Source organism: Marmota marmota, unplaced genomic scaffold (genome assembly GCF_001458135.2).
Source record: "Marmota marmota marmota unplaced genomic scaffold, marMar, whole genome shotgun sequence".
NCBI lineage: Eukaryota > Metazoa > Chordata > Mammalia > Rodentia > Sciuridae > Marmota > Marmota marmota.
The window spans coordinates 15,768,777-15,790,423 of NW_026000101.1; the positions used below are offsets into that span (position 1 = coordinate 15,768,777).

At 44.9% G+C, this 21,647-nt stretch overlaps 1 protein-coding gene across 4 annotated transcripts in view; it reads left to right on the forward strand.

The window, feature by feature from the left end:
- The window catches only part of Pax5 (paired box 5), a 193,244-nt gene that overhangs the window by 12,428 nt on the left and 159,169 nt on the right, over window positions 1-21,647 (forward strand). For 3 of the 4 annotated variants that reach the window (XM_048783361.1, XM_048783362.1, XM_048783363.1), the window contains exons 2-5: window positions 1,100-1,265; window positions 6,434-6,631; window positions 14,131-14,195; window positions 17,910-18,038. In XM_048783361.1, coding sequence (XP_048639318.1) covers window positions 1,100-1,265; window positions 6,434-6,631; window positions 14,131-14,195; window positions 17,910-18,038 — 558 coding nt within the window. The remainder of the gene's footprint in view (window positions 1-1,099; window positions 1,266-6,433; window positions 6,632-14,130; window positions 14,196-17,909; window positions 18,039-21,647) is intronic. The other variant, XM_048783364.1, reaches the window with a different exon arrangement.

The following is a 21,647-nucleotide window of genomic DNA, read 5'->3' on the forward strand; positions in this document are numbered from 1 at the left end:
GAGGTTCCCCTGCCTTTGCCTCTGAGCTGCCAAGCAACAGTATATGCTCTGGGCTTGGCTCTTCGCCCCAATCCTCAGCAATGTCAGTTAGTGGCTGATTAACAGCTACAAGGTCAATGATGTTGCTACATTGGATTGCTCTGTGTTTACTGGGTTAGCTCTTCAATTTACTTAGGTACTCCAGATGGACCTTGATGTAAGAGAAGGGAGCATATGGATAGCACTCCCCAACTGCTTTTACTTCAAATCCGCCTCAGAGCTCTTATAAAACCTGGGACTCAGAAGCTTTCTTTGGCTTCTTTATTTCCCTCTAACCAACTTAAAGCTGCTTGTCAATTGCAAACATATTCCAAAAATTCCAGGGAAATGCTTTTATAACAAATCATGATACAGTGAAGTGGAATGTGTTGTATATAGAAGATCCTATGACCCATTTCTTTTGTGTGCTCCGAGAGGGTGTAGTGGTCAAGTCCACATGCCAGGCTTACCTTTACAGAAGGGTTTAAAATTAAAAAAAAAAAAATTTCTTTATGAAGGCAGTGGTTGGATTTTGTCTCAGTACTCTGCAAATGTTGTTTATATATATATAATTTAAGTCCTTAGCCTTTAAATTAGATGGCTGATTTAAAAACATTTTTCCCCTGAGATTTAGGGTTTGTTGGAGTAGTCTTTTTCACTTTTAAAGACATTCGTTAGAAGGAAAAGAGTTCTGTTGTTTTTTCTTTCCTCTTTAAAATTGATGTATTTTAAAGCATAATTTTGTCCCCAGGATCTTCCTTAGACCTAAGTATCATGTAATAAGTCGTGCCCCTATTGTTAGTATAGATTAAATATTTTTCAAAGTCCATTGTTTTAAAATTGCAAGGGAAATGCTAATAACTAAAGGAAACAGTATGGCAATCCTGACTGTCATTGGCCCAAATGACTGCTTGAAGATGGACAAAGGCTAAGCTTAATTTTAAAAAGCAACCCAGTGTGGTCTGTGGGATTGGACTCCAGGAGCAAGACATCCAGCCTCTGGGTGCTCACAATGGTGCTTCTACTATGTGACTGGTTCTAACCACCCTTCCCCTTGCCTTTTGTTTCTGATCTGTTTCAGGACATGGAGGAGTGAATCAGCTTGGGGGGGTTTTTGTGAACGGACGGCCACTTCCAGATGTAGTCCGCCAAAGGATAGTGGAACTTGCTCATCAAGGTGTCAGGCCCTGCGACATCTCCAGGCAGCTTCGGGTCAGCCATGGTTGTGTCAGCAAAATTCTTGGCAGGTAAAGGCAGGAGCTCCAGGCTTCCATGAACTTTCAAATAAAGATCTTAAAGACGATTCAGCAGCTGTCTAATGTACCAGTGTCATAGTGAGGACCATAGTGGCATTTCACTTTACATGCACAGCACTTTAGAGTTTGCAAAGCTCCTCTGAGGCCATCCAACTCAGAGTGACCCTGGGTAACTCCATCTCAAGTGATAAGTGGAATAGGAAGATTTAGGAGGGACATGTTTCTAGAAAGCCTGGTGAATTATCCTAAAGAACCCAGGAGTAAGAGGTTCTTAGGAAATTCCCCTATCCACTTAGGTGAGCTCACGGCCCTGGGCAGAGCTGGGTAGAGACTCTGTAAGGTATAATATAATACACCAGAGTTTAATCAACCTTCCTTCCTTCCTTCCTTCCTTCCTTTATTTATTTATTTATTTATTTTTTTGTGTGTATGTGTGTGTTGAACCCAAGGCCTTGCAAATGCTAAGCAGGTGTTCTACCACTGAGCTATATGCCTAGCCCTCAATGTTTCATTTTAATGTTTTCAAAAAGCATATTCCACTTTTAAAAGTTAGCCACCATTTTCAGTTTGGGTTATCATCAACCGCATTATGTTGGTCTGTTGTATTTTCCTTCTATGTGTTGTGTTTCCTTCGTAGTGACAGGCATCCTAAGTATATATTAAATGGGGGTGGGGGATAGACAGCAAAAGCTGACTCTCAAATCTGACATTTGAAAGTTGCCACTTGACCCGGCGATTTGCTGCAAGCAAAATACTAACAATGACGATTCTCCCAGAGGGCTGTATAGCCTTTTAGCGCTCCCGTTTATTTTCTCAGTAGCCTCAGCATGATCCAGTGAAGCATATTTTAAGACCAGGAAACAAACCTAGTGAGGCAAAGTGACTAACCCAGGTTTATACATCCAGTTAGCACTTGGGTTGGGATGGAGTCTAAAGGACTCCTGGGCCACCTGTGTCTCCCCACACCCGCAAACAAAGCTGTAGGCTTGTTTCTGGGCATGTGGTGGTGTTGTAGGTCTTTCCTGGCAGGCAGGAACGTTCTTGGGTTTAGCCGTTCACTGCTTTCCATTTCTTTTCCGTTGTCAGAAAACAACCTTTGTCTTGTAGCCTGCATTATGGTTTGAGAACAGATGCCTGAATAAAAAATAAATATTCTGAAGTATGTCAGTGACATCATGACTTTCTGCTTGCTCTTTTTCTTCCGTCTGCTGGAATTCAAGAAATTTCTCAGCTGGAGGAAGCAAATGTATCAAACAGCCTTGCAGTTTTGCTTGAGGCCAAAGGAAGATATTTCAGGGCCAAGGGCCTGGCAGCTCCTTTAGGGTCCTGGATTCCTGTATTTATGTCTCATCTACCTGCCCAGAGCAGGTACCTCAGCTATGGAGGTTGGGGGATCCACTCCTATTTAGTGATCTGCAAGCAAATAAGTCTCTGCCAGAGTTCAGAGATTTCAGGAAATCAGTCTTGTATTCTTGCTAGAGGGTGGTTTTAGACAGGAAGGTGAGAGTGAGAGTAGCAGAAGAAAGTAGCACAGAGGGAAGGAAAAGAGAAAGAGAAAAAGGGAACAAAGAGGAAAGAGAATGGTTTTTAAAAGAGAAATAGAAAGAAACAACAAGACAAAAGGAGAGAGAAAAAGAAAGAGAGGAGAAATATTTTAGACCGTCTCAGAATTGGACTTTTAGAGTTGAATGAGTCTCAGATATCTTCTTGTGAAGCTTCTTTGTACCGAGGGAGAGGGAAAGAGAAAGAAGGCCCTTCCTTTGTTTTTGCTGAGACATCCTTGCTGAGCCGACATTTTGCTTGCTGTTTGAAATCTTTAAGATACTGAGCCTTTTCTCAGAGCAGACGTCCAAATGCTGGGTCCTCATGTTGTACTGCCCTAGAGCCCTCCAAATCTCCCATGGAGACTAAGGCAGACAGGGATCCTTCCAAACCCAGCCGGCAGCCTCCCTCGGTCCGGAATAGATTTGTCACTAGGTAGAGTGGCAGTAGGAAGTTACGCGTCGCTCTGGTGCCTGGCCGTTTAAGTTGTCAACAATAAATTGGAATTTCATAGCTCATTATTTTCATAACTAAGAACCACAGTGGACAAAATGTCACTGTAATTAGAACTGCCTTTTCAGAAACAAGTTCAGCCCTAAAACAGTGTGACTGGGAATTTCTGAACTGGGGCTGTTCAATTGACAGTTGGTTTTTTTTCTTTCCTTTTTTTTGGGGGTGGTGGTGGTGGTCACTGAAGAGCTGGACAGGCACTCCGAGGTGAAGGTTGTAGAGAGTGCCTGGTGTGTGGTAGCTGTGCTCTTCAGAGGTTGCATGGAAAAGTAGGCAAAGTAACTAGGGCAGGCAGAGACCCCTTTCCCCCCAGGAAGGCGGGCAGTCTTCCAGAAGTGTGGGCGGTCAGTCTAGATCTCAAGATTGCTAAAGGCTGGAGAGGCATAGCCCAGTGGCATGTGAGGCCAAGTTTAAATCCACCCTGAGCTCAGCTGTTGTCCTTTCCCACTGGAGCTTGGTTGGGAGGTTCAGGCTATTTGGAATTGGGTGATGTGTTGTTATACAGCAAAAAATAAACATTTTATACAGGACTTTAATCCTCAGCCCATGCTTTTTATTTTATTTTGCAAAGATGTCTTATAACCATTCTGTATTTCTATTTTCACAACAACCCTGCAAGTCAAGTAGGGTAAACATCCTCCATCTATTTTATAAAAGGGATAACTGAAGCCTAGAGAGGCTAAGTGAGTTGGCCAAGATCACACAGCGAGTTAGTGTCAGAGCAGCTGACAGGCACCTACACCTCTTGACTCCCAGAGTAACACTCTGTGCACGGAAGGACACTGTGTGTTGGTGACTGCCGTTCATCTTTTGTCTGTAAGCCAAAGGGCTGCACGGCTGTTTTGCTGAGATGAAAGGATGGTTATTAAGTCTGAATCCTCACTTGACACAGTTGCGAGTTGGGGTTTCAACAATGTCAGTGTTGCCTTCTAAGTGCCTGGCCCATGTGTCAGTCAAAAGGAAGACAGAGACCTCTTGTGTCAAGACCACAGCCTCCCACAGTTGGCACCGCTCAGGTGGGATGGTGGCGGAGTCCTGAGTGCTGCCACCCACGAGCCAAGTAAGTGGGGGACTTTATCCTGCTGCCTTCTGAGTTGCTATGTGAATGGTGTAGACCCATTCAACTAACATGTTTTGAAGATGCAGCACAGGGTTGGTAACCCTTGCCCTGAGACCATCCCTGTCCTAACAGGTGCTAGACAAGCAGCGAGTGAATGAAAGATGTATGTGAAAATGCTTGGTAAATAGTAAAGCTGTCTACGATTGCAAAGAATCATTGTTATTATTATTTAAAAAAATTTTAACCAAAGCAGCAGTTTGCTCTAACAGAAGAGCACTGGATTCAAAGTAAGGTTTGAAGGCTGCAGCTGCCTCTAACTTCCAGATGGATTTGGGCTGGTTGCTTAGTCTTCTGATCATTTATTTTCCCTGCTTTAAACCCCACTGGCTTCAAAGATTGGCATGATAATTTGAAGAAGAGCCCTGTAAACTTTAGAGTGTTGTGCCTAAATAATAAAAATAATAAAAATTCACTTTTTATGGTGAAATTGAGGGGACAATTGGACATTTTAGGGTTGTTATGTGCCTAGATTTAGGTACTTTCCTAGACTCGTGGAAAAAAAGAAAAAAAAAACTAAGATTTTTAAAAACGCTGTTGTGAATAATAAAAATATTTTAGCAAATTATATAGAAAATTGCTTTCAGCAGTTTCTCAGAAAGAGGGAGGATAGGTTGAGTTTTTCCTTATGGTCAAAATTTGTAAATAACTCTTCTCAGTGAAAAATAGACTTTGTACTTCTACATTATTGCTCTCAAATTATTTCTTCTAATCTAAAATTATTCACTAACTTAGCCCTAAACAGACTTACCCAGGCTGAGAATGTCAGCATCTCTATAAATGTTGCCTTTGTTCCTGGATAACATTTTTACCTATCCCAGAATCATCTGGTTCCCTTACCTCTTATAAACTCTGGTTAGGTTTAAAAATTAGTAGTTGTTTCTAAAATGTCTTTTGGTTAAAAAAAAAAAAATTCAACTGCAAGATAATCTCCTTCAGAAGAGGAAGTCAAAAATTCCTCTGTAAATATTGAGAGAGACATCCAGTGACGGCTCAGATTCAGAAAAAGAATCAAGTCATTTTTTCCCTGAAATGATCTTTCATGGCACTCTTCTCCCTGGTCTCGGTTTTACTGTAAAACCCTGACATCCTATTTGCGTTAACGAGGAAAAGCTGATAGCATGGAAATGTCCTTAGAAACAGCCATTTACCTCAGCGGAGGCCCCTAGAAGAGCTGCCGTGACTCGTGGTTGGTTTTTCTGATTGCTTGGGTTTTGATTTCCAACACACATTTCCAGTTAATTCTGGAATCCAACACTCCTTTTAATTTTACACCAGGGCTATTGTTTTTCTCTTATGGAAAAATAGGTTGCATTTTAGGGGACAGTTTTACAGCATGCTGGAGATTCTGCTGGTGGATGGGAGAAATGGAAAATCAAAGGTATAAACCACTTTTCTGGGAAAATGTTTAGCTCAAGAGGCTTGGCCACTTGATCTTCAGTGGCCCCAAGGAAGCCATTTAAATTCTTTGAATTTCCATTTTATACCATAGAGGGCACCTTTTCATTTATTTATTCATTTACTCATTCATTCATTCAAAATGAATGATGTGCTTAGAACTGTTGAGAATCAATTGGGAAAACTGACTTGAAAGAATTTTTGAAAACTGTAAATTGAAAGATGAATGCCAAATGATTTTGTTAATCTTTAGCATCCTGCTAGCACTGTCCAATAGAATATCATGTGAGAAAGTTAAAAGTTTTAAATTGCAATTTAAAAATTTTCTAATAGCACATTAAGAGAAGTAAAAAGAAATGAGTATAACTAATTTTAATTACATATTTTATTTATCCTAACATTAAAATTATCACTTCAACATATAACCAATATAAACGTTACTAGTAAGATAGTTTGCTTTTTTTTGGCACTAAATTTAAAAAAATCTGATTTGTAGTTTACATTCACAGCACATCTGGGGTTCAGAACATTTCCAGTGTTCATCCAGTTTACTGGTTCCTCATGACTAAGCTCCTTTCTCCTTGGGTCCTAGGTATTATGAGACAGGAAGCATCAAGCCTGGGGTGATTGGAGGATCCAAACCAAAGGTTGCCACGCCCAAAGTGGTAGAAAAAATCGCTGAGTACAAACGCCAAAATCCCACCATGTTTGCCTGGGAGATCAGGGACCGGCTGCTGGCGGAGCGAGTGTGTGACAATGACACGGTGCCCAGTGTCAGTTCCATCAACAGGTGAGGGGGCTGCTACTGGTGGGGGGCTGGGATCTGGATGCATGGGTCCTGGAGTTTCAATGTATATCTTCTCTGAAGATCTTGTCTCTCTTTTTATCAAGGACCCTTAGGGGTTAGTGGACAAGAGGTCCAAGTTGGGGGCTGCTGGTCCTTGTTCCTTCTCTTCAAAGTCGAGAGGAATGCTTGGCCAATAGCTTGAGTGCTTGAGAATTTTCTGAGTCCAGAGTACTTTGCAGTGAATTGTCCTGATGAGGGCTCCACAAGTGTCCCTGTCCTTGCCAGCGAAGGCCCAAGGTCTTTGCACTTGTCCATCTCGGAAGTTCCCAGAAAGAAAATCCTGCCTTCGGTAAGGGCAGAGGTTGGGCAAGTGAGTATGGGAAGCAGGGCTCTCACTTGGAGTTGGGAGACTTGGCTTGTCATTGCTTCTCTGCCAGCAACTCAAGTGGGATCTCAACAGACTCTTGCTCTCTCTGGAGCCCAGGGCCCTCATGGCTCTGAGGTATGTCTTTCATCTGCAAGGATGAGGTCCAGGATGCTAGGATGTTCTGGTGTGAGAGGACTGCCCTCTCCTAAACTCCCCCATCTCTCACCTGTGGAGACAGGGAACCACACACCAAGGTGCCAGACCCAACATTGTCCTGGGAACCACAATGGCTCCCTCACTTCCCTAGGCTGATCCAAACAATGTTGAATGATGCTGTCGGAACACCAGTTAAGAATAAAATTGCTTATTTATTTTGCATTTCTGGGAATCCAACCCGAGGCCTCGTGCATGCTAGGAAAGTGCTCCACTCTTGAGCTATATCCCCAGCCCTAAAAATTAATTTCTGGAAGAAAGTCTTCTATCATAGAGGGTGCAGTCTCAACTCCATATGAACCAATTAGCATTAGGGATGAAGTTGTGAGGTAAACATAAATGATTGTTCTCTAAGCTCCATGAAGAAAAAGGAAACCAGCAGACCGAACTTGAACAGTTTTCATTTCTCCAAGATCAGACTGTCTGGACATAGAGGACCCCCTCACCCCTTTCAGAAAGAGGTGGACTGGAATGTCTCTTGAGGTCCCCTCTGCTCCTGACAGCCATTCCTCTGTGATGACTCAAATGCACAGAATCACTGTGTTGACATTTCAAGTCCCACTGGTTCATAAACTCTTAGCCTCTTTTCCTTCTCTCTGCAAACCTTTGCCAAGACCCTGACATCCTGTATGGTGCGGAGAGAGAGGGGAGTGGGGCACTTAGCTTCTCTGTCTCTGTTCTAGAAGGCCACCTCATCCAGGCCAGAGTTCTGATGTCCTCTTACAAGTCTGGATGGCCTAGACAAAGTCACTATGGAAGTAGCAGTGACTGGGCGGGTTGTGGGTGGGGAGAACGCCTGTTCGTCTCCTGTATTATGAGGGGCTCAAATGTGTTTTGTGAGTTCCTTACTTCTGGCTTGTTGCAGGATTTCCATGACACAGAAAGCATCATTTTATTCTGGGCCTCCAAAAGCACAGATGTGGTGGCACATGCACTTAAAGCAATGTTGGAGCAGGTGGCCTGCTCTGGAGAGGGACATGAGCCACATCTGCCATCAGGTTCCAGAGGCCACAGGTTTCTCAGCACAGGGTATATGTATGATTAGGTGGTTCATGAGATGACTTTAGGTGGACCATGGGGGTCACAAACTCTAATGCTTTATGTGGGGTCAGGCAGATAGTGTATTGAGGGAAGCAGGTCAGACAGCAGGCTGTAGGGAGTAGTAGGGCCTGTGGCAATCAAGATAGCTCAAGCCTTATTAGAGGAGCAGTTGCTTCTCAGCTCCAGATAAATGCTGCCAGAAATGTTTGCCAGATTTTTTCCATTCTTCAAGAAAAGTCAGAAACTAGGACCTGCGTATATTTGTGTCCATGTATGTATTCCTGTGTGTGAAACCTCTGTTTTTAAACAGTAGCAACTCATTTCAAGCATAACCCACTTACAAGGCTCTGGTTTAGATCCTCTGTAATGCAAGGATAAAAACTGACTTGTGCCTGGCGCGGTGGCACATGCCTGTAATCCCAGCGGCTCGGGAGGCTGAGACAGGAGGATGGCAGTTCAAAGCCAGTTTCAGCAATGGCGAGGTGCTTAGCAACTCAGTGAGACCCTGCCTAAATGAAATACAAAATAGGGCTGGGGATGTGGCTCAGTGGTTGAGTGCCCTTGAGTTCAATCCCCAGTACCAGGAAAAACAAAAACAAAAACAAAAAACCTGACTTGTGATGAATTTAGCTTTATGTATTTTAGAAAAATATAACTGGCCTACCAAACCAGTGATCTTGTGAACTTTGAACTTCTTCCGACCAATAGATGTATTAAAAGTTAAGTTAAAAAATAAGTTATTTGAAAGAAACTTGTGGAGCAAAGAGAGCAATGGTTATAGATGTGGCAGAGGAAAGGGGTACCTATCAGCTGATGCTTTGTGTCTGGAGCTGGGCTAGAAGAGGTCTAATGCTGGTTGCTGAAGCCATGCCACACCTTAGGGGCCTCCTGGTATTCTGGTCCATAGCTTTGGCCAGCTGGTGGTGCCTCTACGCTGCTGTTACATCTGCAGCAGGTAGAGAAACTGAGTCCTAGGTGTGGGTGGCAGGGAAAGGTGACCCTGAGATAGAGATGGATAGTAAAGGAGGGCAGGTCTCTTTCTGTTACTGTCCTGTAGGACTCTGCAAGTGACAGAACTGAGGATCCATAAGAAAAGAGGCAAGGAGGGGTCACAGTCACTCCTACTCCATTTCTAGCCTTGCAGCCAGCTGTTTGGCTGACTGTCTTCCAGATCCCTCCATTCATAACCTTTTCTGGTGCTCCCTTCAGAGAGCATTCTGGGTCCTTACTACACTCTTTAGTGGGAACTCACTAAATGTAGGACAATCTCATGCTGACGTACCCACACCCCCCTTCCCTCACAGGAAAACCTGTCAGCAGCATCACTTTTATTTTCCATACAAAGGAAAACTCCCTTTACATTCAAATGGGTGCAACTTCTAAATATCTGCTTCACAAATGTCACATGTCACCCTATAAGAGGGTCCCCAGTTCTTTCACTGCCCCTGCCTCCCTGGGGGCAACTTCTCATCATTGTCTCTTTCAAGCGGCTGGGGAGAGAGTGGTGGCCTCATTTATAGCTACTTTGACGGCCAGAGGGTCCTCTCCACTGTAAACCCATTGAAGTGTGTGCCTTTCTGCTGTCTTTGGGACCAACTCCAGGAAACATGACTGACATGGGGTTCGGCAGCACTGAACAAATTCTGCTAGGCTTCTGAGAAATTTCCAGGGACACAAATCACCTTGTTCATTTGACTTCTTATGGATCATTGTGTGCTGGGATGCTGCACAGCCTGCCTGGAGATTCTTGGAATCCAGCCTGAGTTCATCTGAAGGTGGCTGTCCCAGAGCTGACCCGAATAGTGGGTGGAATGGGGTCTTCCTTCTTCTGTTTCAATCCCGTGGCTCTAAATCAGAGGCCAAGTAGTGAGAACAACTAGTGACATTCCCAGTTAAGAGGGATAACCAATGTGAGAATGGGGGAGGTTCCCATTGCCGGGTGCTCTAATTTTTCAAGAGAAGCTTGAAATCAGGGATTTATGGCAAAGCTCACAACTTAGTCGTATCAGCAACTAATTAAAATAAAAACAAAAATACCATGTAAGGGGCGGAGGCAGCCCGGGGTGACACTTGGTTCATTCCACTTTTCATCCTACCTGTGGAAACAAGTCTTCTGAGATTGTTCTCCTAGTGTCCCTTTCTTCTTCACATCAGCTGCAGTCAAAGTTGCCACCAATGGGCCCCTTCCCGCTTGGCCAGCTGGACTGAGGTTTCTGGTTGCTCTACACAGCCGATGGCCCAGGCTTCTTTCTGTACTGAGGACAGTTCCATTAGGGCCATGGATGGGGGTGTTTCTGCAGCCCCATCTCCTTTCCAAGGCACCTTGATTTTTTTTTCAGTGTAATTTTGTAAGCTTTTCAAAGTAAGGGGACCGATGTAGAAAGGGGATCCTAAAGTGCCTATAAGATGTAAGCTCTCTTGAAGTTTTAGTCTTCAAATTCTAAATCGATTTTGAATTCAAATAGGCTTTATGCCTCGTATAGGAGGTATTTGACAGTAGGACTACTTCCTTCAACTGTGGCTCAAAGAAAAGTGTTCAGGCCTGAGGGATGGAAGCCTGAGCTGACTTACTGTGTGACACTGGGCAAGTCACTTGAGCACTCTGGACTTTAGTTTCTTCATCTAGGAAGAGATTGATTGCTGAGCTGTCTTCTCTGTTGGACCAAAGGACATTCCTACGGATCCAGGGTCACAGTCACACAGTCGAATGCTCTGCAGCAGCATAAGGATATGCTCTCCTTTTTAACCAAGGGCCTTGTGCATGCTAGGCAAGTTCTCTGCCACTGAATCATACCCCAGTCCAAGGATATTCCTTTTAGTGTTGGCTGCCAATTAGTCCCAACTGTCTTGGGTTCAGAAAAAGTCCTAGTGAACTCCCATTGGGACAGGTCTTGATGACAGCATATAATTTTAAAAATTTTAATTATTTTTAGAATAGCTTGGATACATTTGGTATTTTTCTTCCCACTATCATTTCTTTCCAAGGGAAGAAGACGATCTTCACTTTTACTTGGTGGCTACTACAAGCAGATGGGCAAAATCTCTCATCCCTGGGAGCAGCTTTGGAGAGTGTCCTGTAATTGTAGAATTCCTTATAAAGCACCATTACAGCCTTAAAAATAGTATAGAAAGGCTCTTCTCCCTGCTCCTTCTCAAGGGGATCCCATGTGCTTTTTAAGGCAGGTGTGAAACATGGACATTTTAAGGTTAAACCTTCTCTTTAATCTTCATGAAGACACCACTGAGAATAATAACCCCTAATGTTTATTGAGCATTTGCTATGGAGCAGCCACTTCTAAGTAGTTAATTAATTCAATCCTAACCCTAACCCTAGGAGGTAGGAATGATTCTTAGTCCCATTTTGCGATGAAGAAACTGAGGCATAGAAGTGAACTAATTTACCCAAAGTCATGTGGCTGGTAAATTGCAAGGCTGGGATTCAAACTCTACTAATTTGGTTCTGGAGCTGGATACTTGATCACTATGCTGCAGCTGCCTATCAACAATTTATGAAAATTGATGAGGCATTACCAGTGATCTAGAACTATTTGAAAAGAAAAAGGAGGAAAATGTGATTTTTCTTTGTTTTACTTATGTGGAATTAGTTATGAAATATTTTACCACATATTTACTATGTAGACAGATTATATTCATATCTGGAGTATCCACATATTCACCAGTATAGCTGTATCTCTGTAGAAACATACACACAGAGAAGGTGACATACACAAAATGTAAAAATTAGATCAGATGCCAGCATAATTCCAGGTGGTCAAAAAGACTGCCTTCCTCCCCGGTCTTTGGACCAGTCACTCTGTTTGCTTAGGGTAAGTGATTTGAATATTATAGAAAAAAAAACAAACAAGCACATACTCTGAATATACTTGAGGCAGAGCTTAAGCTGACCCATCAGAAAAGGGCAGAGGGAGCCATGGTGCATGCCTGAGATGCCAGCTGCTCAGGAGGCTGAGGTAGAAGGACCACAAGTTCAAGGGATAGCCTGGGTAACTTAGTGAGACTCTATCTCCAAATAAAATAAAAGGGAATGGGTGGGTAGCTTAGTGGTGGAGTGCTTGCCTACCATATGCAAGGCCTTTGGTTCCATCCATCCCTGGTGCCTACAAAAAAGAATTAAAAAAAAAAAAAAAAGCCCAGAAGGCTCTTTGCTGCACTCCCGTGGCCATGGTGGCAGAGGACCTGAGGCTAGGCTGTAGGCTGTAGGGTGAATGGAAAAGTCCAGTCCAGGTTACCACCTGAAGATAATGCATGCCCTGGTGACCCTGAAAGGCAGAGCCTACTGTGGGGGGCGTGGCTAAGGAGAGACAGGGGAGGCACCTGCTGTTCTTCAGTCCTTCATTTACATAAGCTGGGGACCCAGCACAGCATTGAAATGAATCCAGATATAATGGTCAGGCATGTGGGAGAACTTCTCATAGAATGTGGCTTAAAAAGAACAGGATATAAAACTGTGTATGTACGTGGTTTAAACCTGATAAAGATAAAATGGTTATTTTTAAATATGCACAGAAAAGTCGTCATAAAGGAAATACACCGAAATGTGATTTGGGATGTCTTCTTTACACTTTTCCAAGCTGACCAAATAGTCTGCAATGAACACATATGATTACTTTTATAACAAGGCAAACCTCTAATAAATGTCCTTTTTAAAGGGAATAGTTTACAGGGTGTGATGGTACATGTCTGGAATCCCAGCTAACTCAGGAGGCTGAGGCAGGAGGATCACATTGAAAAAAAAAAAAAAAAAAGACAGGAATAGCTTGAGGTGGAAATAGAACTTTTCCCAAGAAGTTGAACATTTTATTATGGTGCACCTTTCTGCCAAATGCCAGGAAGAAAGTTTCTTATAGATCCCAAAGGGACTTTTTGTTTGGCTCTGTTCTGTGCTCAAAGATGTTTTGGGCTTGTTTATCTTCTGGGGGCCCTATGTGTTGTCCCAGCGGGAGGCTTATCATCTAGGCTCCCTGGAGCCCAAGGTTCTGTAGAAGAACATCAGAACTTCCAGGGGGCAAAGGGCAGTTAGTACTGCTTTTGTACACTGGGTTTTGGGTAAATTTTATTTTACATTTCTTTCCAAAAAGGATTTGACTACTTAAAATAAGCAAAGAATGGTCTGTTCCAATTCCTTCATCATATTGAGGCTCAAGATGGAATGGACTTGATCAAGGTCACCATCAAGTTCATATGAGAACTAGAGCAAGCTCTCTGGAAAGACAGGGCAGGACGCCCCTGACTCCCAGCCCTGTGGATCCTTTCAATGAGGCTTTGTACCAGGCTGCTTTCCTTGTAGCAAAACTAAACCCAAGTGCTGTCTCTTGGTAGCACTTTAACCTTCTTTCATTTCTGAGCAACACATATGTCTCCTCCCTTGGAAGTTTCCAGTTGGTAGGGGTATTAATCTTGCTTATGGGCTCTCTAGGGAAGAGAAACCAGCCAAGAGAGCTCCTTGAGGACAGTGAGGCTGCGTGGTTTGGTTCCTTCATTCCCTGGATAGAAGGCTGAGGTCCATGGGATGAAGAAAACTCCCTAAAGTCATTCGGGGAGTCCCTTATGGGGCTGGAGCAGGAGAGAGGAATGCCTACCTGTAATGTGAACACAGTGTCCCCATTCTTCAGAAGAAGTACTCAGGGCTCAGAGAGTGGGTGCAGGTTATCTAAAGACAACCAGTAATATAGGAGCTGAGTTAGGCATAGTCCATAATTCTTCCAACTCCTAACTCCCAACCTGGGTTCTTAATATCCCCCCACCTCTGTCCCTATGTCCCAGTTTGAGTCTGGGTTTTCTGTTTGTCTGTGCATAGATGGTTGAAGCCTTTTCCCTTCCTGATGGTAAATAGCCATTTGTTTTTTCCCAACTGCCACAGGATCATCCGGACAAAAGTTCAGCAGCCCCCCAACCAGCCTGTCCCGGCTTCCAGTCACAGCATAGGTAAGAACTTTAAAAAAAAAATTTTTTTTTTTTTTTTTGAAAATCTAATGGGCTCCAAATATTCTAAAGAACTTTTAATCATTCTTATGGACAGATAATTCTGCATAAAACACTTCGGCACACGTACTAATGCGCCTTCTTTGTCATTCTCCAAGGGCTGAACCTGGTAAATGAATTTTATAAATACTGCTAAAAGGTTTTGAATTTTACTGATTATTATGATAAATAGCTTTCACCATGAGACAGAAAATTGAAATCTAAGCCAAAAAAAAAAAAATCCACTAATGGGGGTCTATAGAATGTCAGATAATTAAAGTAATAAATCAAGAAAGGGATACTTATTCATAACATTTTCTGCATCATTAGTCAGTAAGTAGTTTTGAATGTGTTTTTTTCTTCTATCAACCAGCCCTTCTACAATTCTTTGTGCACTTGCAGTCTTGAGTGAAGATGTAGCAAAACTTCCCAAACTTTCTTTCTCTCGCTCTTGCTCTTGCTTCGATCTCATGTACTCTGTGAACTGTCCAGGCCTGAGGATGGGGCTTCGGGTGCTCACGGGTGAAGTCTGAGAGTGACCATGACCTTCTGAGGGCAGAGTTCTATTCCTACTACTCAAGAGTTCACACATTCCCTGGCTTTTGATTCACGGACAAGTTGAAAGTGACTTGTCCCTTTAAGGTATTATTTCTCCACTCGGGACAAAAGAAACACCTCTCTCTAGCTGGAGGAAAGTTGCTTTACTGTAAGAAAGTGGGTGACCATCCAGCAAGCCCTGAGAGTTCACAGTCCCTGTGAGTTCTGCATAGTCACATCCAAACTGAGCAACCTTTCTATGCCCTCATCACTGTCAGTCCTTCTTTACCTGAAAATCTGGACTTCCCCGTGGCGATGGGGAACCACAGAGTCCTGGCTTATAGTTCCAATTCTGTCATTAACTCACCCAGTGAGCTGTGAAAGTCCCTTCACCTCTCTGAGCCTCAGTTTCCTCACTGGAGGACATAAACCAGGTGTTCTCCAAAGTCTCTGATCCTCCTAGGTTGCCTTTTTGGATAAAGGTAAGAAAGAATTCCTCCCTGCCTTGAGATAATTCTTCTCTTAGTAATACCTCCAGAAAGTGTTTGTCACCACTAATGCTACACATGAGGCAGGATAAAACCCCCTATTTTTGAGGGCTTCTCAATGGGAGAATGTAATGGAGAGAAGTTTGCAAAACACTGAGATGAAGCCCAATAAAAAGGTATGGGTGTCAGGAGAGCAGAATGAAGGGAACTGCAACTCTTCTGGGCTATCCTGAGAGGGTTGAGGGAGGCTTCTGGGGTGGAGGGACGTTGGTGGCTGAGATTTCACTTGTGGCTGGGTGTGATGGCACATGACTATAATCCCACTGGCTTGGGAGGCTGAGGCAGGAGGATCATGAGTTCAAAGTCAGCCTCAGCAACTTGGAGAGTCCCGAAGCAACTCAGAGACCCTGTCTCTAGTTAAATTATTTTTTAAAAGGCTGGGGATGTGGCTCAGTGATTAAGCATCCCTGGGTTCAATCCTCAGTACCACAAAAATAAAAAAAAAAAAACAAGAAAAGGTTTCACTTGTGGCTTTAACGGTTTCAGGTTGCGAAGCAATGCAAATCAAACAAGTTGTAACTGATAATATTCTTTCAATAGGTTTAGAGGAATAATTTTGCTGTAGGTCAGCAGAATGGTTTGTCCCAGACATTTTTATAAAACTGCATCTCATGTGCATACAGCCCTTTATGGTTTAGAAAGTTACTGAGCAGGGAGGAAACTGAAGCTTAGAGAGATTGAATAATTAGCCAGAGATCTTGTTGCCAGGAAGGGGTGGAGGCAGAACTGGAATCTGGATCTTTTTTTTTTTTTTTCCGTAGTCACCTCTTTAATAATTTCATAACAGTTTGTAATTGTTTGGAATCTGGATCTTTTATACCTCCTGCAGTCACAAAATCCTGAATCAAATGTCATCTACTCTGTCACCTAGTGAGAGTGGCTTATAAGTATCAAGTGACCTGTGATCCTCTTTCCTTCTCTGTTCTTTGCACCTTAATACAGAAAAGGTTGTGAGATTTGCATAAATCTGTTTTGAGGAGTTTTTTTGGTGAAGGAAAAGAGAAGTTAACAATTTCTACTTCTGGGTCTCTTAAGGAAGATCTAAAATCAAACGCAAACATGGGAAGAAAGGCACTGTCCCTCTGGGTCTGAAGGAGCAAGGAGCTGGAGCCCCTCCAAAGAAAGGGACGGCTCTTTGTGGGGTCACCACTACTTCTGGTCATTTTCTACACTTCAGAGCCAGAGGCAGCTCCTCCTTCCTCCAGCTGGTTATAGCCCAACGAAATGCCTGAGATTGGTCTGTAGGTTGTAGGGAGCCAGGCGGAAATGGAAACTCAGCTGTGGAGTTGGAGAGGGCCCACGGGAGGACAGGTCTCTCTCCCTGGGCTCTGGGAGGGCCTGGAGTCCATGAGAAATTTGCACAGAAGTCTCCTCTCCCCTCATTCTCATCCTTTGGGTCTTTGAGACCTGGTCTCAGTCACAAATGACAGACCTCTGCCTCCCGCTTCTGGGCAGGAGAAATCTAGACTCTAAATGAATAGACCTGAGGCTATGATGGGGCCAGGGGCTGCAGCTTATCAGCTAGAGGACTTTGAATCCCTTCACTTTGTGAAGCCTTGGTGTCCTCATTGGATAATTGGGATAAACAGGGCTGTCACAGTCATCAAATGAAAAGCGTTGCATCAATGAGAGGCATATTGTTGGTTCTTCATTATTAACGACTGAGGAGCAGGGCTGGGGATGTGGCTCAAGCGATAGCATGCTCGCCTGACATGCGTGCGGCCCGGGTTCGATCCTCAGCACCACATACAAACAAAGATGTTATGTCTGCCGAAAAACTAAAAAATAAATATTAAAATTCTCTCTCTTTCACTCTCTCTCTCTCTCTCTCTTTAAAAAAAAAAATGACTGAGGAGCAGATTAGTTTCAGGGGTTAAGACTTTAGTCTCCAGGTTCCTGTCGACACTCTGGCTCTTGTTTTCTGTGTGACCTTGCATGAGTCACTTGTCTTCTCTGAGTCTTGGTTGCCTTACCTTTCCAATGGGGTAAATAACATCACTTAGCTTATAAGATTGTTCTCCAAATTAAATGTGATAATGCCTTCAGTTCTCAGAAGACATAAGTGATTGTTATTGTCATAATTATTGTTAAAAATAAGATCTAGGTAAACTGGAAGAAGGAAATGCCGCAGGGAACTATAAAAAGACCTAGAGGCCTGCTGTTCAGTTGGCTGTGTATGTGTGTGTGTTTATGTCACCGTGCATGGGTGGCTATGTGAACGGGGAGTTAACACACCCAAGAGGACTAGCTTGAGGTCTTTTTTTAGCACTGCCTATGGTGGGCCCCACCTGCCCTCTTTCTCTTCTCCATCCTTAAACTTCCCTTTCTACTCTGTCCCTTTGTTCTTTTTTGTGTGGACAGTCCTCTTTGCTGCCCATATACCCCCTCAGCTCCCCAGCAGAGAGAATCTGGGCAAAACAGCCAAAGCCTGTATGGTGGTACCACGGGGCAAGTGTCCTCTGCCTAAAACTCTTGCTCCCCTGCCGTTGCACCCAGCCTAGTGTATGGTGAGTGCCTTTGTGACAGGCCAGCACTGGTGCCCTCTGCCCCTTAGCCTTCTGCTGGCCCTGACTACTCCTCTTCCTCTGTGCAGTGTCCACGGGCTCTGTGACACAAGTGTCCTCGGTGAGCACGGACTCAGCCGGCTCGTCGTACTCCATCAGTGGCATCCTGGGCATCACGTCCCCCAGCGCTGACACCAACAAGCGCAAGAGAGATGAAGGTAAGAGGCAGCAGCACAGACCTGTCGGGGAGGGACGGAGGGGTCCGCTTGGTGTGCTCAGAGAGGGTGGGAGCAAAGGTGCCTGCTCAGCACCCCCTTAACTGCAGAGGGCTGTAGTTCCTAGGGCCCTGTCCTTAATGCAGGGACAAGGAGGGGCAGACAGGCACCCTGCTAGAACTGTGGGTTCCTTGCTGATCTCTTCCCATCTTCACACCTTGGGTGGAGTAAATGGGCCTGATAGAGCCCTGATGGCCTGAGCTTTGTGGCCTTTAGGAAGACCCTGCATGTGCAGACATGATACCTGAGGGACCCTGTGTGTGGAGGGTCTGAGCTTAATACCAATGACCCCTGTGTGGGGGAGCTTTGGAGAGAGCAGGGAGCTGGGCAAAGCAGCCATCACTCTGTCTTACAGTGAGAAGGGGACTAGGGGTGGAGGGGGCAGGGGTAGGTCCTCTGAGGGCCTGGGCACACTTTTCAGAGGAGAAGGCCTTCAGCCTGGTGAAGATGGGATGTGGAGGGAATAAATAACTATGTCGTCTTTGCCCTTGGGCCTGGAAGGAAGGAGTGCAGGGGCCTCACAGGGATTACAAAGATGACAATCTTCCCAGTTGGTTTTTCCTCAAACCCTCAGTGTTCTTGGGTCTCTGGAACCGGCCGTCTCCGTGCTGGACACAGGCCCACCTTAACCCTCATCTCCTTCCACTGGATGGGCTGCCAGCACTGGCTGACATTAATCGGTTTGAAACGACCCCCTGGGAATTTGTAAAACCTTAGTCAGGAAAGAAAAAAAAAAAAAAAAAAGGCTGTGGTGGTCTAGGGCCTGAGAGCAGCGTGACAGAAATCTTGATTCAATTATTCTGTTCCTCCACACAATTCCCCTTTCTCAGCGCCATGTAAGGGATGTATGTTCTCGGGAGCACATGCCTAAGTACTTAAGATCTGTAACTAGAAAATTGAGTCGGCCCAGCGGTGGATTGGCTTGTGGTCTGCGTGCCCCAGGCAGTGTAGAGCCGGGCCTGTGGCCTCTGTCTGCAGCTGTGGGGCATGTGGGGATGATTCATGGCCTGTGGCACCTGCCTCACCTCTTTCTCCTGCTCCAGACACTCCCAAGCAGATGTCAGAAGTCTTTAACTCGGCGGGTTGCTGTGCTGGCTGCTGCGGGAGGCAGTGGGGCTGCCATCTCTGTTGGTTTATGGGGTTGATGGTATCATCTTTTCTTCCACTGTCACCCAGACTCGCAGCAGCTGGGGCCTGGCTGTGTTTGATCATGGTGAAGGGTTGGAGGGTAGGAGACTTCCTTGAAGTTGGGGGTCCAGGCAGAGATTTTAGGAGAAGGAAAAAAATCCAGTTTACCAACAGACAGGTCCTGATTTGGGGAGATTGCTTTACTGAGTTTGTGGATTATGTTGGCTAACGGTCTCTAATCGGGTCTCTGTTTGGCCTCTCAAGCTGCTTAAAATAGTGTAGAGTGGTCAGAAAGTGGGTAGTATTAGTCTCGACTACTCTGTACTGGTCAGATTATTCTCAGAGGACTGTGGCCCATTTGTGACATTGATCTTTAGAGGGGTAATGACAGATGAGCATAGCCTGGGCGGAGAGGGATCTGGGTATGGCACCCAAGGAATACCTCAAGGCCCTAGAGATGTTTGGCACAAAAAAGAACAGAACAAGCAGGACTGGATTATTGCCTTGAAACATTTAAAGGGCTGATGTGGAAAGAGAGAGGAAAGAGACTTTGTTTTGTGGCCTCACAGGCCAGTGTGTGGCAGATGCAGAGGCAATTCCAGCTCAGTGTAAGAAAGAACTTTGTACATATGAAAGCGGTCTAGGGATTACAGGGAATAACAGGGAGCTAGTGAGTACTCGTATGCAAACAGACTTAGTGGTCCTTGCTGGCTGCTGTACAAGAATATCAAGAATCAGATTCAAGATTGGATGGTCTTTGTAGTCCTTACAGTTCTGAAATTTATTGTAGAGTCCTGATCCCCAGGAAGATTTTAGAGGAAGGCCAGCCTGTGGTCTATGAGCTAAGAGAGAATAACTTGAGGGTCCTGGAAGCTTAGAGAATTGGGAAAAGTGAGGAACCCAAGCAGTAACGAAAACCTTCCCTTCACTCTTGCTGTGCCTCACTGAGAAGGTAGATGGTTGAGCAGAGAGGTGGGCAGAAATGCTCTGCTTCACATCAGGAAAGTGTCTGGGGGGAGTGCTGTAGGGCATCTCCCCCTGTCCTTTCCCATCTTTCACTTGTACCTCCCAGGATCCCTGCATTGGTTCCAGGGGAGGATGAAAAGGCAGAAATCCCCCATTTTATTATAAGAGGTAACTAGGGCCCCAGGGAGCTCCCTCACAGAGTCAAAGCCACATAGCTGGTGTGGACTGGGGAGTTGGGTGGAGCCTGGGAGCTGTAGACATCCTCTGGAATTGTCTGGCAAAAAGTTGTTCCTTGGCCTGGGCCAGACAGAGCCTAGGAATGGTGTGTGTGTGTGTGGGGGGGGGGGGGTTAAAGCAGAAGCTGGAGGCCAGGTGCAGTGGTGCAGTGATGCAGCCTGTAATCCTAGCTCCTCAGGAGGCTGAGGCAGAGGATTGCAAGTGTTAGGCCAGCCTGGGCAACTTAGAGACTCTGTCTCAAAAAAAAAAAAAAAAAGGCTGGGGATGTTGATGGTAGAGCACTCTTGGATTTAATCCCCAGTACCAAAAAAAAAAAAGACAAAAGGATACCATTGGCAGGTTGAATGCCACCAAGAGTGTAGCAAGGTGAGACCCAGAGGTGGGGAGTTTGAAGAGAGCAGAGAAAGTAAGAACCAGCCACTGGGGAAACAGGGAAGTAGCCAGGCACCCCAGGTGCTGTCCTAGGTAGGGTGCAGGCTATGGCTTTGTGAGTATGGCTTCCAGGATGGGTCCATGTTTTCTCAGGAGCCCTCAGCAGCTTGAGAGAAGAGTGATAGGGGAGACAGAGAGGCAGTAGAGAGCCAGGAGGAAGATAGCACAGTGCTTCCCCATTTCTCAGACTGAGATGACTGAGGCTTTGCAAGGTGGAGTCACTTACTCAGCCCCTGGTGCATAGTCACCTCCAACCAGATTTGGGTTTTACTCTGTGGTCATATCCTGGGGCTGTGATCCTGCCCAGATCTCAGGGTTGGGGTGGGAGGGAATAGGGTTCAACCACAGAAGGTGAGCTGGCAGTCATGACTGAAAATCCAAAGTCTCTCTAATGGACAAACCACAGAAGGTGAGCTGGCAGTCATGACTGAAAATCCAAATTCTCTCTAATGTGTGTGAGGTGACACCAGAGAGGCAGAGCAAGGCAGAGAGGGGCCGATTTTGATCACAAGGATCTAGAAAGACTCCTCTTAGGAGGTGTCATCAGAGGGCTGGGTAGAGGGAGGAGAGAGTATTCCAATCTGTGCCAAGACGGGGACTCCAGTAAAAGGACCAGTGGGGCAGGACTTGGAAAGGGAGGGAGGGGGCAAGAGAGCTTGGGGCTCAGGTATGACCTCAGTCCCTGAACTTTTAGTCTGGAAGCAGTGGAGAGATTGTTTTGATGGTTTAGAGACTCAAGGAACATGCACTGTGCTGGATGTTTTGGATATCAGGGTAGAAATGAAAGTG